We start from the raw sequence: 18,049 nt of genomic DNA on the forward strand, positions 1-18,049 counted from the left end.
AGTTGGCTCGGTGTCGCCGAGCAAGCTTCCTGTGTTGTTCGCGGAGAACGGGTGTGACAACTTCTGGCCAGCTGGCCCTTTGCAAGGCTCTGTGTCCATCGCCACAACACATGGAGCTGAGGTACATACAATTAATAAGAATTCCTAAAATGCCAGAGAACGCAGGTGAACGCGTTCTGTTAAAGTCGCAAGAAGTAGATCGTCGGGAAAAGTCCACTTCGCCTCATAAAGGGCAAACTGGCAGGCGGTTAAGCCTGAAAACTCCCGCGATGACCCTGGTTCTATGCGTTTTCAATGATTCAACTGGGTGGCAGAGGTTGTTCGTCTTCGGTCACAGATTTTAGCAGGAAATTATAGCCAGGAAATGTTCTTTGCTCTAAAAGACGAGAAATATTTATTCTCTTGTACTTAGTACAGACGCAAAAGATACGGCTACAATTTTATTTATGTAATAAATATGAGTACATGGTTTTGCCATTCCTGGTCGGCATGTAGTTCCATATTGTGGGTGTAGGAGTGGTAGGAGATGACGAATAATGCGTAAATCGCATGAATTAAAAGGTAAACAGAGAACTATACGCTGTTTAGGTTGTCAGCGGTTTGAGGGAAGAGTTTGCACACGTCCGTGGTTCCTTTACACTTGAAAGCCTTCTGGAAGCCGCAGTATCCATTCACGGCGCTGTTCAGCCTGAAATAAAAATTTAAACGGGGTGAAAACAATTTTCATGAAAGTAGCGTCTACATTGTTGCTAATTACACCGCTGGTCTTTACCAACTTTTTTTGTGTGTGATAACTGCTTGCTAAAGGGCTCAAACAACACGCCTTTCTTCCCGATTTGATTAGCATTAATGTGTACTTCGAAGCGCGCTTCGACGCAGACTTTGAGAAAGTGTGCATGACTGAATAAACTCCCATTTAGTATGACAGAGTAGAGCAAAAGAACCGTTTGCTTCCAGCCCCGGAGTCTGCCTAAACTCAAGAGAAGGAATTCGTGCTAGTCATTAGAATCTAAGTAACTATTTGACAAGCAGATGTACAGAAATGTGGCACAAATCAGTCAGAACTTCAGACGCAGCTTCATACAACTAGACTTTCTTGCAGGAACAATCGAATGTGACTGCCAAAGCGAAGCCTAAGCTGTTTTGTACAGTGCAGCTCATGCATCTGTGTTCTTTATTTTTGTCCATTTGAATAGTCGCATTGTGCGGTGGTAACACGCCTCCATCTTGCATTTTACGACAGGTATGAGAATGGTACGCGCGACTGCGCGTGAAATTCGTTCCAAATGTGTATTTTGTTTTTGCCTTGCATTGTAGTATCACACAACACGTAACGCCATTCACGCCCTATCTGCAGCCTATCTGGGACAATCCAGGAGGCAACGAACTGTGTAAACTGGATTGATTACAAAGGCGCGTGATGCCTCAAAGTGCTTGATTTAATGATGAAGGATGGGCAAAGGTGCGCGTTCTCATATTTAAAAGTAAATGGTTGCTGTGTGAAGCGATGCGTGCGCCAGCAGCTGAAAGAGTTAACTTGCACGGGGGACACAGTTTTGAGGTTGTTTCCCACTCAAGCGAGACATTTATTTGTCAACTATTTGGCGCAGCTTTGCGCTACTATACTGGGACACACTGATTAAATTCCACAGACAAAAATTTTAAATTTTTGGTTGGTGGTAGGTGGTCACGATACCTTCTGCATTGATCACGTTTGCTTCAGGCACAATAAAGCAAATGGTGATTTGGGGTTTAAACCATTTTCACCTCATCTGAAGCACTGGTTATTTGTGCAAATGCAATGACAATGTAAAGAAATGATTCTGTGTTGTGGAGCTCCCTAAGCCTTAGGAAGAGGGCAGCATTTGAATGGAAGATTTATACGTGTATATAGATTCAATATATCTTCCGTGGCTTTAAAATTTTTCATGCCGGTTTCTCAACAAGACCTCGAATGGCAGATTGTGGGTACCACAAAGGGGAAAGCTTTGTTACCGACACTTTCATGCTCGTCATCATACACCGATTAGACACCATTGCGTCTTGGTTTCCCAAAATCTCGTTTGTATGTCACGTCACACAGCCTGTGCCCGAAGCCGTTTTATTTGCAGGCCAACAGCGTTGCACTTCTGAAGGAAGGCCTTCTTTGTCGTCTTCACGTGGGTTTGGCATACGTGGGATCTGGACATGTCTCTGGCCTCGAGGTAAAAAAAAAGAAAAAAAAATGGCTGTGGCTTAGCTAAGGTTAAGCCCAGGATGCGAAGCATACTAGCCTTTATTTTAGATGTTGAACCACTGTTTAGCCTGGTGAGCTGCTGTTGCTTGGCTATATTTGGTTCGGCTAGACGAAGAAACAACTCATGCGTTACTCTGCTTCGCCTTCATGAGTGGAACGCGACAGCGTTCCCGTCGACCCGCCAAGGGGTGTAAGACAATGGGCTACGGCGCAGTTACTACGCGCCGCGCATTGGACGCGGTGAGCGTCGAGCAACGCAGCGTTCGGCGCGGCAACGAAATGTGCGCCTGAGCAAGCAACGCAGGCCTGAGCCTTAGAAATGCCTCGTTTCTAAGGCAACACCACATTCACTAGAGGCGCTTTTGTACCGCTTTGAAGCATCGTACTCGTGGCTCAGTGGTAGCGTCTCCGTCTCACACTCCGGAGACCCTGGTTCGATTCCCATCCAGCCCATCTTGCAAGGGTTGAGCCAAAGCCACCTATAGAAACAAGCGCAGCTGCTTATATACCGCCGCGACGCCGCGAGCGACGGCGCGAGTTGGAGCCCCGTTTCTCCTCTGCCGTGACGTCACGGTGTCACGTGGTATGGCATGGGGTCAAAGGTCATTGAAGGCGACACCGACGCGCCTGAGGAGCTGGGTTGAGCTCTCGTAATATGCTTCGCATAAAAAAGGTTTGTTCGCGCCTTCAGAGCATTGTACCGAGTCGCAAACAAAATAAAAATTTAGATCTCAGCGAAATAAGTTGTCAGAATTGACCGCAAAGTAAGTAAATTAAATGGCACTTGTTTATTTAGCACCAACATAGTCGAAGATGAACCACATTCTACCGTAGACTGCACTGTCTCAGGGATCAGCCCACTTGGCCTCTTGACCAGAAAAAGAACAGTGTCAACCAAGGTTCATGTCAAAGAATAAATTCAACGCACATGCGCGTAAAAAAAAGCGAACGAAAACGTTGATAATAATAACAAAAATACAGTGTTCGAAGAAGGTGTAAGGCCTCACAATGAAACGAAAAAAATATATTACAAGTAATGCAAAAACATTGGGCAGTTACGCAACATTGCATCAACACTAATATCCCAATTTCAGTATATATAGATACCTACACCATACACGTCTAACATTTCTTTCCGATCAACTTTCGGTTCGACGCGCCTTTCTTTTTGGCTGTGCATCTCTGCAGTATTCCAGAAAAACATACCACTGCGTCAAAGGTAGGAGGGCTAATATACACGATTTCAAGAACACACTTCCTCAAGCCTGTGACGTTCACTAAAACACGTAAGACATCATTTGCCGCTAAAAGACAGCTCCAAATTTTTTCGAATAAATTATTGAAGCGATATTATCTCTACACACCAAAAGGAATAACACAGCGCTTGCTATTCAGCGCATTCATAAAGAATACAGCTAAATTTTTTTCAGATTTTCTACACCTCAATACACAGCGCGGTCGTGCTGACTAGCTTTAATATGTTCTTATTGAAGCTCATGCTGTCAGCAGCATGCTTTATTAAGCCTTTTGCGTCTTCGAGGAATACACCTGCCGTGCCTATAATCAATGTAATATTTGATGTATTAGGACCGGCATTGACCTTCATTGGAAGGGGCCTCTGCGATGAATGCGCTTTGTTTCATCACCAACAGTTATTCAATTTAATGTTCCGCATAAGATTGGTAAGGTAAAATTAAATGAAAAAAAATTACCGACGATTACGTTACTACCTAATGCGAAATTTGAGCGCAGCAAATAAGCTGTTTCACCTTTTCGATAGATTGAGGCAAAGAAATCGAGCAACACATGTATGCGCTATCACAGAATTTTTTTTTATTTTTCACACGTATTCCTTTAACAAAGACTCCACTAACAGTTCTTGACAGTCATGAAGGAAGCTTTGTGGTCGGAGAAATAGACTGATATATGTTCGACTTGGTACACCAATGCTTGATTCTCAAAGACGAGATCTATACAAGTGCCTCCCGAGGTTGTCACAGCCGTGCCACCGATCTGGCTCTCTGATTGCCACCGCACAGGGCGAACGGCAGCGGCAATTTCGGCTCGGGTGGTGCACATATACAGATCCGCCGCCACCGACCTGGCTCTCTGATTGCCACCGCACAGGGGTTGCATTGGAGGAGGAGCGAAGAAAAGAATTAAGTTCGAGCCGGCGCTTTGACAACCGGAGACTCGCAGGAAGAGGGGGGAGGGGGGCGGCGTGTACACCCAGCGGCAAACGATGGGGGCAGAAGCGCGCGCAGCAAGCGGACAACACGATAAAGGGAGGAGGGAAGAGATAGCAGCGACTGACTGATGCCGCTGACGCCGATAGTGAGTCAACCCCAGCTGCGGAGTTGGTTTCAGGGACAACGCCGCCGATGCCGACACAAACAATATGATACCCTCGCTTCCGCAGCGCTAAGAACCAGGTCTAGCCGTGGGAATGTGGTCACGTATTCGTCGACGTGCCGGGGCCTACGTGAAATAACCGGCGCGTCGGCAACTGAAGAGCACCCTATCCACCACACAAGAACAGGGGGGGGGGACCCTTTCCTCCTCTTTCTGCATGGCGGCGACGGTGTTCTATGCAGTCACGTTATCTTGACTCTCTAGCGGCGTCAGCGGCATCCAGCGGTATCAGTCGGTCGCTGCTAGCGCTGGGGGGATGAAAGGGGGGCGGAGCTGGTTACGAGGCCGACGACAACGCCGACGACGACGCGAAACCCAGGAACGGACGCCAAAGAGCTGCGCTCTAAAATATTGTCCAAAGCGAACATAGCAGGCACCCTCCGTTTAACGGAAAACGGCAACACCTTCAGCATAATGAGTACGTCGGATGCCAAGAGTAACTACGCGGATAAATTGTTTGCTTTTGTTAACTCACCTTGCCCTGTAACTTCGTCTTCGTTGGGACCTTATTGGTTCATCAGACCTACCTGTTGGAAAGGCCTTTGTGATGCCGAATGGACAGAAAAGCTGTAAGATACGTTAAAAATTCCCCTGATTGGAGCTTGTACTTGCCAGCGGCATTAATTGTTTAAAAGCAGCAATTAAAGAGGAATGTCATGTACTTACGTTGCCGAATGAGAGAAAAAATATTTTGTCCTCCGTGTCAAACTTGCCTCCATGAAGCAAGTGTGGCTTGCTGTAATTTCCAACACTGCCTTTTAATGCCTGAGTAAAGAAGTTTAATGCATTCAGCACATTATTACCTGCACCATCTAACAATATCTCAAAACACCAAACGATGGTGGCGCGCTACAGTTTTTTTATGTCTCTCCTTAAGAGGAAGCTTTAGCTCGGGTGCTCCTATCTAAATACATGTAAAAGGAGAATTCGTTTTTCTCGACAACCACTGCACCACATTTGACGAAGTTTGTTGCATTTTGAAGAAAAACTTAACATCTAGCGACTGTTGGTTTCGAATTTTTGAGTTAGGTCGTAAATTTTTTATTAAAGAATGGCAAGAATCGAAAACCTTCAAAAAACGAAACTATCAAGTTTACAACTCTGTAAATCAACAAGAAAAAATGATAAGACAATTCTGCGCATTGCATCTAATTCTATATCTAAAGCGGACAAAATTGATATGTTACACATGAATATGAAAACATTTGATAAAATGTAAATACAGCTCTGCAGAACCTTTGTAAACAACATAAGAAATTCACTGTAAAATGACGTATCAAATTTGTCCGCTTTGAATTATCTAAGGGGTGCCGTTTACGGAACTGCGATATCTGTTCTTGATGCAGAGCTATGAATTTGTAAACTTCGTGCTTCTATTTTTTTCAAACTGTCGAATATTTAAAAATCTTTTTAACAAAACTCAAGCCCCATATCGAAATTCCGCTTCAACACTCACTAGAATTTAACTTTCTCTCTCAAGTGCAACAATTTTCATTAAAACCGGTCCAGGGGTTATCTCAGAAAAACGTTTTTGCGTTTTACATGTATTTGAATAGGCCGCGTCAGAGTTGGGCTCGAGCTAAAGCTTCCTCTTAACAATGTCGATTGCAGACTTACTTTGCATTGGCTAATTTGTTTTAGGCTCTATGCGACTTAACTGCGGTGTCTAAAACGAACCTCTAGGAAAATGTCACGAAAAAATTTTGTGGCCTCAAAAATTTCTCCTTTCTCCCCTCCGAGGATTTATTAACTCTATCGAAGAGCAGACATAAATTAGGAACTCTTGAACACATCGTCTCACTGCGAAGGGCTTTACGTAAAGACCTTGGAGCTAATACATGCGTCAGCACATTATCGGAGAGTCAGGAAACATGCAGGTGTCGTTACGTGCCGATCGAGCACACCTAGTATTGAGGGGCACCAGCATCATTGATACCATTGACAGTGGCGATGTGAAGTTTGTCACCTTGTACATAACTCTGTGTTTGCCTACCGACGTGCATTCATGACCAAGAAAAAAAAACCAGCTTACCATAAACGACACCCGCAGTCCGACGTAGTCATTCAAGTGGGCTTCACCATGAGCCTTGACATATTTCTGTAAGAAACAAACAACATGCGGCAGGGAAAACAGTCAAATAAGCTTGCGCGGAAAGAAGTGGAAGGGCACTTGGATAGCAGTAAGGGCATGCAGTGGTACGTATGACAATTAATGAATAAAAATCAATGGCCTAAGCAAGCCCACAGAAATTACTATTTAATACGTCTTCGACCCGACAGATGAGAACACATCGAAACTACAGATTTTATTTCAAATTTCCTTTCTCCCGTTATTTTTCGATTTTATATTTATTTTTATTTAAAATCAGAATCCGTGCATACAGCGACGAATGGCAATGCGTATCGGCCCACCAGTAACGTATGGCGTAAACGCAACAAACAAAACAGCTTAAAATCCACCTGCTGATACTTGGAAATACAGGCACCAAGAGGAAAGCTTTCGTGGTCGAATAGGTTGCCGCACATGCCGGCATCCTTGGTATCGAAAAAGCGCACAAAGCCGTTGGAAAAGCCAGCCGACCACCTGCGCCACGGTGGAAGAACTACAAATAGACACTGACGTAGAGGTGGTTCTCCTTCAGCATGTGCTAGAGAAAAAACGAGCTCTAAATGAACCCCATACAGATGATAAACACCTCTAGATATAGCGTCTTTCATTTACTATATAGGATGCAACAAACTAATCGCAAGTCGCCTTACACGGTACACCATCTCTTAAAGCTTTCCTTCTTGGAGGAATTCTAGATCCTTTCTTCAAGCAACGCCCCACAGCAAAAACTGTACAACATAGTTCTAGAAAGAACTAAGGGAAATGGCCACTGTAATGGCGGAGATTCGGCATTATATGTCTGCTAGGTTTGGTTAAAGGGTTTCCAAGAGCCAGATGGCGACATGGTTGCCCCTCACAGTTTGGTCCAAGATCCTGAATCCCGTGTGGGTATCCTTTTGAAATTTTTATCAACATCAGTCTCACCACCATCGCGACAACACCACAAAAAGCCAACTCATACATTGCCTTCCTTCCTACCATTTATGTAGGTACCCCATCCCGACACCCTACATCCCATTCTCCTACAGTGAATGATGACTAGTCTATAGCAGAACAATTCATTAAAAACACCGTAAACAGGTTTTCAAACACTCGAACATGCGGTGCACAACGTCGTTTCCAGCAGCTTGCGAAAACATGACTCTAAATTACAAAGCTACTTTTTTAATAGAACGTTGCCCTACGGTAATAAACGTTTTGTGCTTGCAAGTTATGTACACATGAATAGTTGGTTATGTTCGATGATATCTAATGAGGATATATGTGGTGCGATCCATAGATACACAGATGGTATTCCGGTGGGCCGCTTGGATGTAGACCCACTTTTGACAGGTAGTGGCTTCATTACTACAACAATCAGGGAGAATTCCACAACTGGTGCGGTAGGTTTGCGAGAGAAGCTGGGCAAGGGCAGAATGGACAGGCCGTGCCGAATACAGGCCCACGGTCCGGAGTCCACAGGCAGGTTCCAGCTGCAGTCAATGCAGCGCCCGTACGTAACCTTCTTGACACAACCTCGTCGCGATGGGAGAGACCGCGCGACAGGTCTGATCCGCACCAAGTTATCAAGAGTCTTGTGGAACGACGCAGCATTTCCTTTCTTTGATAGCCATGTGAGCACGAAGTATTGCGAGAGGAGCGCTAGGGAATATGTCACTGGATGTTGGCGGCTGGCTACGTCGGCCTGGATGTGTCCTGGCGAGGATGAACGGGATATCCAAACAATTCGCATCCTACACGGGAACGCCGACGCTTCACGGTGTACTTTTTCGGCGAAAGGCGATCCTTTCAATGCCTTGTGAAGGCCTTTCATCGTTTTGGCGCATATACCCCGTTTTGGCGCATAAATCTATGCATATATCCGATAGATCTGCGTTCACGATTCCGCCAAACAGCTGTTCGATTGGCAAATTCGGAACCTTATCCCCGTTTCCCGAATGCTTTGCGATGTCGAAAAGAAAGAAGATTTACTATTAAAAGTTCCAAAACTACATTCGCGGCAACTGGAAGAAGAGGCGCAGTTGCTGCCGAAGTGGTGTATTAGCAACACGTCGTGTACGCATGTACACGCTAGCGAAAACTTCATTGTTGTTAAGTATGCATGTGTCGACAGTGTCTCGAGACCATCTTCAGTTTCTAAGTTTGGACGAAAGCCTATTTGAGTCGGGTGTTACCAGCCCAGAGTATTAAGCCACCAGCTTAAGCGAGATGCCAGCATTCACTCTCTCAGATTGAAAAAGATTGATGTCAGCGCCATTGGTCTTATATTTTTAAGGTTGTCCGGAGGTTTGCCAGGCTTGGATAGGCCAATAATATCCGCGTAGCTACTTTTATGTGACAAATATCCAGTATTACAGGCGTCGTTATTAGAGACCAATAGCTTCGTCAATATGTCGCCGGTGCAGTTCTCAAACGGTTCCTAAGAAGAAGCCATGAAGGTTAGGTGCTTTACTCGTTTTTGCCAAATAGGCTGCTGTCACAAGTTCGGTCATAGCGAACGCAGTAGTGATGCTGTCGACCTCCGTTTACGTCGGAAGGCTGCCTGCGGTTGGTGGAAGTGTGGATAGGACGATAAATCGTGGCGGTGAAGAACTGAAGTCAGGGAAGGAGGCCTCGACTAGGTGAGCCGCAAGATGATCAAACGGGAGGTCTGAGGAAAGATGTGCAATTGCCGTTGAAGCCGGTGGCCGGCGACCCCACTCCATCTCGTGAAATAGAGTAAAACAAATCAAAGAATGGCAAGAAAGGTGGGATGAAGACAAGGGCTGACTGCAGACTAGCTGTTACTTTTCAATAGAATATATATATATATATATATATATATATATATATATATATATATATATATGGTGTGTGTGTGTGTGTGTGTGTGTGTGTGTGTGTGTGTGTGTGTGTGCGCGCGTGATGTCAGAATTGTCCCAGACATGTTGAATTGATGCGCCACAATGGCAAGAATACAAAATGTAAAGTTCTAAGTGGCCGCATCACTTGCACCGCATTCCAAGAAAGATAGTTCTTTAATGACAACGCTGTGGAAGGCTTACTTACAGCTCTTTTATTTTCTATGTCACTGCTTCTATAATCAATCTGTTTTGGTCGCTTGCGTGTCTCGTGATTACTATGGTGTCATTAAGACGGGGGGTGCAACTGCATTCAAAAGGGTAAAGAGCTTAATATGCACCTCTGCCCTTCTGAACTTTTCGATGGCGCTCCCTAAGGCGCACATTAAGACATCGACTTGTTTTCCCCATGTACTTTTGACCGCATAAAAGGAGTACGTCATAGACTTACAGCAATCGACGAAAGGGTTTTTATGTTTGACGCTACAAACTCGTTTTTCTATATTTTTTTTTACTTGACAAGTCAGCCTGCGCTACTCAGACAACATTTTCTGAGCGGAAAATGCTACATAAACATTCGTTCGTTGGCCTAACCTTATTATTCGATGCAATACATGGTGCCCGTACGGGACCATAGCAACTTTGCGCTTGGCGGATTACTGTGCGTCAGTAGCGGTTCCACAAGCACTTTGGCAATGCTTTAACTTTTCTAGCAATACTTCCGCTACCAAAATGAGCGGTGCTTAGGGCATCCCAAGCACCGCTCATTTCGGGCTGATGTTCTGCTGCCACGTGGCCTGCATTATGCTATCGTGACAATTTATTTATTTATTTATTTATTTATTTATTTACTTATTTATTTATTTATTTACTTATTTTTATTTATTTATACAATATATGCCTAAAGGCCCGCACGGCTGAGGGCATTACATGGGGGAGGGGAGTACAGGCAATTGATAAAAAAATAGAATACACCGGAAATTCATCGAAAAGAAAAGAAGTACAGATCATGTGACATTAGAATATAATTACTACTTATTATTCACTTCCTCGGAAACAAAACACTTCCTGAAAAACAAAGCCGCTTCATAGGAAACGTTTACAGAAAGTCGTTAGGGGCTTCCTGGGGCTTTACATTACCCTTTTCTATGATTTCGAGGTCAATGACCTTCATACAACGACAAAAAATTAACAGTCAAAGACGTCATGTTCGTACTTTCCTGAGCCAGAAATACAGGATACTGCGCTGGAATCCGCCAATTTCTTACCTTACTGTCATTGCATTCCTGGTTCCTCAGGCAACCGGAATATTGACAAAACCTTCGCTTCGTATCCTCATCCCAGAACTCGTTCGTGACTATTTTACCGCCGAATCCCCCTTTGTAGTCGGTGGACAGAATTGCTGAAAAGCATGGCACAAACACAGTTTTAAGGAAAGCGACCTTTGTGAACCTCAAACATTACTGCGTAATAAAGTTCGTGGCGTGTGACTTTGAAGAATATATATCATAAGAAGGCAACAAACACAGCCACCAAGGACAACACAGAGGAAATTACTTATACCTAAATATTTAATTAAAGAAACGATAAATTAATCGAAAATGAAGGTGGATGAAAAATAAGCTGTTTCACCTTTTCGATAGATTGAGGCAAAGAAATCGAGCAACACATGTATGCGCTATCACAGAATTTTTTTTTATTTTTCACACGTATTCCTTTAACAAAGACTCCATTAACAGTTCTTGACAGTCATGAAGGAAGCTTTGTGGTCGGAGAAATAGACTGATATATGTTCGACTTGGTACACCAATGCTTGATTCTCAAAGACGAGATCTATACAAGTGCCTCGCGAGGTTGTCACAGCCGTGGGACGCGTTACGAGCGAGAGGAACGGGATGTTCTCCCGCATAAGTGTTAGGAAATTGCTGTTTGTCTTTATGTCAACATTAAAGTCCCCCACTACTAACATCGGTGTGGATCGATGGACGGTTAATGCGAGTTGCAGGAAGTGCACGACGTCTTTCGTGAGTGCGGTAGCGGACTCACGAAAGCGGTATCAGTCGGTCGCTGCTAGCGCTGGGGGGATGAAAGGGGGGCGGAGCTGGTTATGAGGCCGACGACAACGCGAAACCCAGGAACGGACGCCAAAGAGCCATTTGTGTAGCCAGCCCTCCTCCACAGTCTCTCCTCCTCCCTTCCATCATCCTCCCTCGCCCGGAGAGCCGACAGCGCGCATGCGCGGCGGCGGAGCAGCGGCGCATGCGCGGCGGCGGAGCGCGGCGGCGGAGGCGAGCTGGTTACGAGGCCGACGCCGACGACGACGACGCCGACGACGACGCGAAACCCAGGAACGGACGCCAAAGAGCTGCGCTCTAAAAACAACTTGCCACAAGTGGGGAACGATCCCACGTCTTCGCATTACGCGTACGATGCTCTACCAATATAGCTACCGTGGCGCCGTTTTCCCATCCACTTTCATGGGTATTTATGCGTTACTACGAGAACTAACCCTGGGGGTGTTAGCCAGTGCCACCACTCACAAACCCTGGCGGCGGATATGGAACATCCTTTCCGCCGCAGGCGTCACGAGTACGTGATGTTTTTGGGTGAAGGCAACTGGTCAGTAAACCCACACATGCTACCTGAAGGCATCAATGTTGCCGGATTCGAGATACACAAAAATCTGAGCATTCGTTAATAGGAGACGCTGTGTTTAGCCAAAGATATGCACTGTGTAATTGCGTGACCACGCCTTTGAGAATCTCATACACTCTATACTCCATTTTGCAATATGACCTTATCATCCTACGGTATCGCAGTAAAAATCGAAAGATTCTAATAACTCTGACATCTTTAACTTGAATCTGAACAGCAGTTTCTTGCTCCCGACTCCCCAATTTACATTCCCACGTAACCTTAGAAACCTCCTTAGGAACCTCCTAGTATTCTTGAAAAAAAAAGAAAGAGAGAACCCTGAATCTGTGAAGCACGCGGACATCAAGCGGTGGGCTTTGTAAACTGCGGTACTCAAGCACTGCAGGCTCTGCGTCTCGATCAATGCTGTGGTGCGTATAGTACATGATGCGAGTTCGACAGAATAGTGCCGGCTATCATGAAATGTAAGTGGCGCAGTAGTTATAATGCTAGCGTTAAAAGCTGAGGACTGTTGGTTAAATTACGTGTCTAACAGCTCGAATGTTGTTGTATGTGCCGTGGCTAGAGTGTTCAAGCATGGCAAATGAACCAACATACATGATCCGCCCGTTTCCTCCATCCTCTGTTGAAGATAGATTAAGCAGACGACCAGCGAAAACATCGTATTGCACTTTAGTGAACATTTATACCGGGATAACTGGAAGCAGCTCAACTAGATAACAGCATACTCATTATTACGATAAAATCGCGTGTTTCGTTGTATGATGTTTCTTTAACATAATAGTATATGCTACCAACATATATTGTCTATATACACAAGCCACTCAGAGCAGTCTGACCTTCATTATGCGAGCGCGAATAATAACCAAGGGATGTTCAGCATACTCACGTACTGTCAAATCTGTCAACAGCATTAACCATCAGCATTGAGGCGAGTGCTCCAATAGTTCCAAAGTTCAAAGCCCTGCAACAAATTGAGGAGCAGTTGACGGAAACCCTTGAGTCATGGAGTAAAGTTTGTCAGCCCCATACCTCGGCATTGGCGGTCTCCTATAGTGTTGCACAACCACTGCCGCTGGCAGAACTGCAAAGTAATGTGTAGAATAGTGTTTCCGACTCTACAATCTTCATTGAAGCCAAAGTTATTTTGGAGATAACGCTGCAGAAAAAAATACAGAGACAAAAGGCACGATAACACAAGTATCGTGTTATCAGCACTTATATAACTGTGTCGTTATGTGTCCGTGTTTTTTTATGCGAAGCATATTACGAGGGCTCAACCCAGCTCCTCAGGCGCGGCGGTGACCATGAAATCACGTGACACCGTGACGTCACGACAGAGGAGAACCGGCGCTCCAACTCCCGCCGTCGCTCGCGGCGTCGCGCCCCGCATCGGACGCGGTGCGCGTCGAGCAACGCAGCGTTCGGCGCGACAACGAAATGTGCGCCTGAGCAAGCGCCGCACGCCTGAGCCGACGTTATGCGAAGCATATTACGAGGGCTCAACCCAGCTCCTCAGGCGCGGCGGTGACCATGAAATCACGTGACACCGTGACGTCACGACAGAGGAGAACCGGCGCTCCAACTCCCGCCGTCGCTCGCGGCGTCGCGCCCCGCATCGGACGCGGTGCGCGTCGAGCAACGCAGCGTTCGGCGCGACAACGAAATGTGCGCCTGAGCAAGCGCCGCACGCCTGAGCCGACGCCGACGACACCGGCTTTTCTGCGACACGAGCTCCTTAACGCTGTCGCGTTAAAATAAAGGCTAGTATGCTTCGCATCCTGGGCTTAACCTTAGCTAAGCCACAGCCATTTTTTTTCTGTGGCACCATTTACAAAATTAACCTTTTACCAAGTCGCCCAACTGTCAGTTCTTCTTAAGCCAATTTTTCTTGAAAAAGAGACAGAGCCGACAGGATTCGCACCTCATCTTGGTTGTCGAGCTTTACTTCGTCAGAAAAAGTCTTTCTCACACATCCGATGAGCCACAGAACCTCACATTTTACCATATCAACACTTGGTGCATCAATGTCCGTGCTTGCTTGAGCACAGACTGACAACATTATTCAGCAGTGCCCAATGCTATGAAAACAATTTTTTCACACTCCCCTCGTCGATATTCGGTTGGTCGTATAGCTGTGGTTGGCAAGCCATGCGAGGTAAAGTCTACAAGACTTCGAAGCTGCCTAGCAGTCATTTACTCGGGGGCTGTAAAGTCTGTGTGATTTCAACACGATTGAACTTGCGGAGAAACGGCGCTTTACCAGCTGGTCCGACTAAAGTTGTTAACGCGCATGTCGTAGTCATGAGTTTTATGGTCCAACTTCGTGAACACAAGCCGGAAAACAAATTTTCAATTTCGGAAAACATGTTGTATGAATGTTTGTCATACAATGGAAGTAAAAGAAGCAGCCTTCAGACGCACCTTATGAAATACACTCTAAAGATGCAGTTTTGTTAAGGTGTAATGAGGTATTGTTTAGAAGCCGTATACTTAATTCATAGTAAATAACAACAACAAAATCGACACTAAAAAATGAAACTCGTGGTTGCGCCATTTCTTCGTTCGTACATATCTGCCTACCGCGTCGCAATTTCGTTCCGCAGTAGTGAATCCATAATGCGTCTACAACAAATGTTTAATGTTAGTCTAGTTGAAGGGCCTCATCCCGGCCTTATGTCAATATGCAGTGCATGTATTTTTCTCCAGCAACATTACTTTTCCTCATCAAGCACAAGCAACATCTTCCTTACTCCACCAATTCTAGGTGTGGGTGAGAGATGTACATAGATGTCATTCTAAATGTTGGCAACTTTCGCGTCACTAGCTTCTCCACAAACAATAATTTGTCCAATGCTCAAAGGATGTAACATGAGATGATATGAAAACACAAACAAACCAATTTGATTTTTTTTTTCAAAGTTACACCAACAGCGCAAGGTTGCTCAAATCAGAAGCGTGATTAATACAGTCACGTAGTGGCTGTATTAATCACGTCTGTCTGCAGTCTTTTCCAGTGTTGTTTTGGTGGAGGTACCAAGGAACTTCACGCATGGAACTACTGCGGTTGTCATATTAAGGAAACCATATCCGTTATTATTTTACCGGCAACCACAATATCAAGTTTTCCAGGTCCTGTCCGCTGGAAGTAAATAGTCAACAAGAGCAATAGCGAATGCGCAGCTCATTGAACTTACCGAGGGTATCGCTCCGTTCTATGTAGTAAGGATGAGAAAAGAAGGCGACGGCCGAAAACCTGCAATATTCACGAAAGAAAGAAGAATGCGAGATTTAATGTTACGGAAGCGTGGCACTGAGTTCTTTCATTCGGCAAAGCCTAGCATATTAAGGAGTAAACCGAAGTCAAACGCTAATTCAGACGAGTGTGGTAGCTTAGTGCAATGGAGCTTCCAAAACCTTTAGCAAGGATGGCGCTCACATAAGCGAGAAAAGATGGCATATACCTATGAAACTTGCGCAATGTAAAGAAGGCTGGGCTAGTGAGCTTCACAATGTTCGTTGTAGTTTCGTAAAAGTGAGCAGAATAAACCTCTTTAACGTGGTAGCCACTGCATCTGCGCAGGAGCGGCTGCAGTATAACACACATAGTAAATAACTTTGTTATGGTGGTTGTCAACATGGACCACGAAGGTAATGGCAATAATGATATTACATTTTTCCTCCACGGGATAGTGGCCATACTGCTGACCAGTGCTGCTGCGGTCCTCTTTGCCAAACTATGATGATGTTTATACTTTGCCTCTAGCTTCCTTTAAGCTACAGTTTTATTCAAGGTATCCAATGCATTTAACACGTGTGTATTATGTAGCAGTTCATATAATTCGATTCATTTGCCTTTCTTCTCGTGTGCTATTCGGCATCCATATTACAACTCCCAATGTTTCGTAATGGAACCTGGCCCTTTGATGGTTGAAATGTTCTTTCGTCATTTCATGCTGACCTACTTTGTGCCGGAGTGTTGCCGCTATTATTACGCACGTTTTCCCCAGTTTTCTGGTCCACAAATGTTTTCAAGCTACTTTATGTTGCTTATCTTTTTTTTTGTCCAAAGCACGTTAAAAGACTGCAGCGCCCTCTTCGTGCAGCCTTCTTGCCCACTAATAAAGCATGTAGCGACCGGTAAAACACGACCGACATAGTCAGCCGTGCTGAATTTCACCAACACTGGTGATCACTTAAGCAAACATAGTCTGGCGTTATGCAGGATTATCGCTTCCTCAGGCGACGCGCTGATGGCGTACTACTCTCTTTGATTTTTGGGAGCATCTTTTTCAGGAAAGTACACATCACTTTCAATTACGAAAATCTCAGCGAATAAGTCTCATCTTGACAAGAATAAAACTCTGGAGAACTTGCCTTAAGAACTTAAGCACAAAGACGAAGACAGAATTGGTGCGACACTCGTCACTTGTTTAATACTTAGGCTGTATACAGAATGTTGCGCATGCATACATAAGTCAGAACTTCCGGGAACTTTTTGACACTTCCGTATAACGTATTTCCAAGACAGATTATCTTTTTTTTTTTCGTACGATATGCGGGATGCTCTTGACATGATTGCGCAATTGAAGTAGTGTGTACAAATACTAGGCTTTGGCCAATAAACTGAATAGTAATGAGCGCACACTTGTCGTGCTTCTGTTTTTTGTCGCGCTTGTTGTGTTCATAGTAATTTTTCTTTCATTTTCTCGCCTATCGGCTTCGTGCCGCCTAGAGATTAAAAGCACGGAGGCAACCATAACAGAGCACTGGAGCGTGCTATGCTATAGTCGGTTGTCCAAAGCAAGGCTGGTTACTGACTTGTGGCCGCTAACGACTACTGACATATCCCCTTGAGGCACAGCGTCCGCGTTTCTGGACGCGAGTCAATTCGGCCAGCTCCCTGGAGCGGAGGACAAGAGAAATCGACGTGCACTGGTCATTAGAGGCGAACCGCTTTTCAAGCTCAACGTGCCTTCAATACACTTCATTGTGCAACGTATTGCTACAAATAATCACTTTGACTATCACTATCTTGCCTGGCAAGATGTTCGACGTGCCACGTTCCGGCACAATATCGAAAGAATAACTTTTTTTAGTAATGCTGAACGCATTACTAAAGTCGATAATTGAACTAAAGTCGATAATTAACATGTGCATTCACTTTAAGTTAGTGATTCAAGCAGTTTTATGAAAGAAAGCAACGTTAGCGAGCACGCTATAAAAACGTATTTAATATTGAAAATTAAGTTATGGGGTTTAAGGTGCCGAAACCACTTTCTGATTATGAGGCACGCCGTAGTGGAGGTCTCCCGAAATTTCGACCACCGGGGGTTCTTTAACGTGCACCTAAACCTAAGTACACGGGTGTTTTCGCATTTCGCCCCCATCGAAATGCGGCCGCCGTAGCCGTGATTCGATCCCGCGACCTCGTGCTCAGCAGCCCAACACCATAGCCACTGAGCAACCACGGTGTGAGGGGAGGGGAGGGTGTGAGTGGTTTCTTCTTTTTTTAATTCGAACAGATTTGTTTTACTTGCACGGATCATATATCTCAATTTGGCCTGTTTGCGTGGATTACCTGAAGAAGCACAACAAATCCCAATGTCGAGAAAGGTCGTGAGAAACATTCCCTACATACTATTTTTTTTTAATATTCTCTCTTTGGTACATCTAGCACTAGCTAAATTCAATCCGAGCGGTTGTAAAGCCATGTCTTCTAGCAGAATTCCTAGGTATAGCGCCACCTTCCTTATATTAGTCCAAAAAATTAGCAAAAAAATGCATTGAAGGTCC

General features: G+C 45.0%; 1 protein-coding gene across 3 annotated transcripts in view; it reads right to left on the reverse strand.

The window, feature by feature from the left end:
- Positions 1–427: 427 nt before the first annotated feature.
- LOC135910237 (neprilysin-2-like) overlaps positions 428–18,049 on the reverse strand; it is a 55,284-nt gene continuing 37,662 nt past the window's right edge. For 2 of the 3 annotated variants that reach the window (XM_065442290.1, XM_065442288.1), the window contains 8 exons: positions 15,451–15,509; positions 13,286–13,337; positions 13,147–13,217; positions 10,867–11,000; positions 6,681–6,746; positions 5,315–5,413; positions 5,124–5,215; positions 428–688 (listed from right to left, as the gene is read on the reverse strand). In XM_065442290.1, the coding sequence (XP_065298362.1) occupies positions 574–688; positions 5,124–5,215; positions 5,315–5,413; positions 6,681–6,746; positions 10,867–11,000; positions 13,147–13,217; positions 13,286–13,337; positions 15,451–15,509 (688 nt within the window). In that variant the 3' untranslated portion in view covers positions 428–573. Of the gene's footprint in view, positions 689–5,123; positions 5,216–5,314; positions 5,414–6,680; positions 6,747–10,866; positions 11,001–13,142; positions 13,218–13,285; positions 13,338–15,450; positions 15,510–18,049 lie in introns of those variants that run through there. The other variant, XR_010566955.1, reaches the window with a different exon arrangement.

Source organism: Dermacentor albipictus, chromosome 10, assembly GCF_038994185.2.
Source record: "Dermacentor albipictus isolate Rhodes 1998 colony chromosome 10, USDA_Dalb.pri_finalv2, whole genome shotgun sequence".
Taxonomy (NCBI): domain Eukaryota; kingdom Metazoa; phylum Arthropoda; class Arachnida; order Ixodida; family Ixodidae; genus Dermacentor; species Dermacentor albipictus.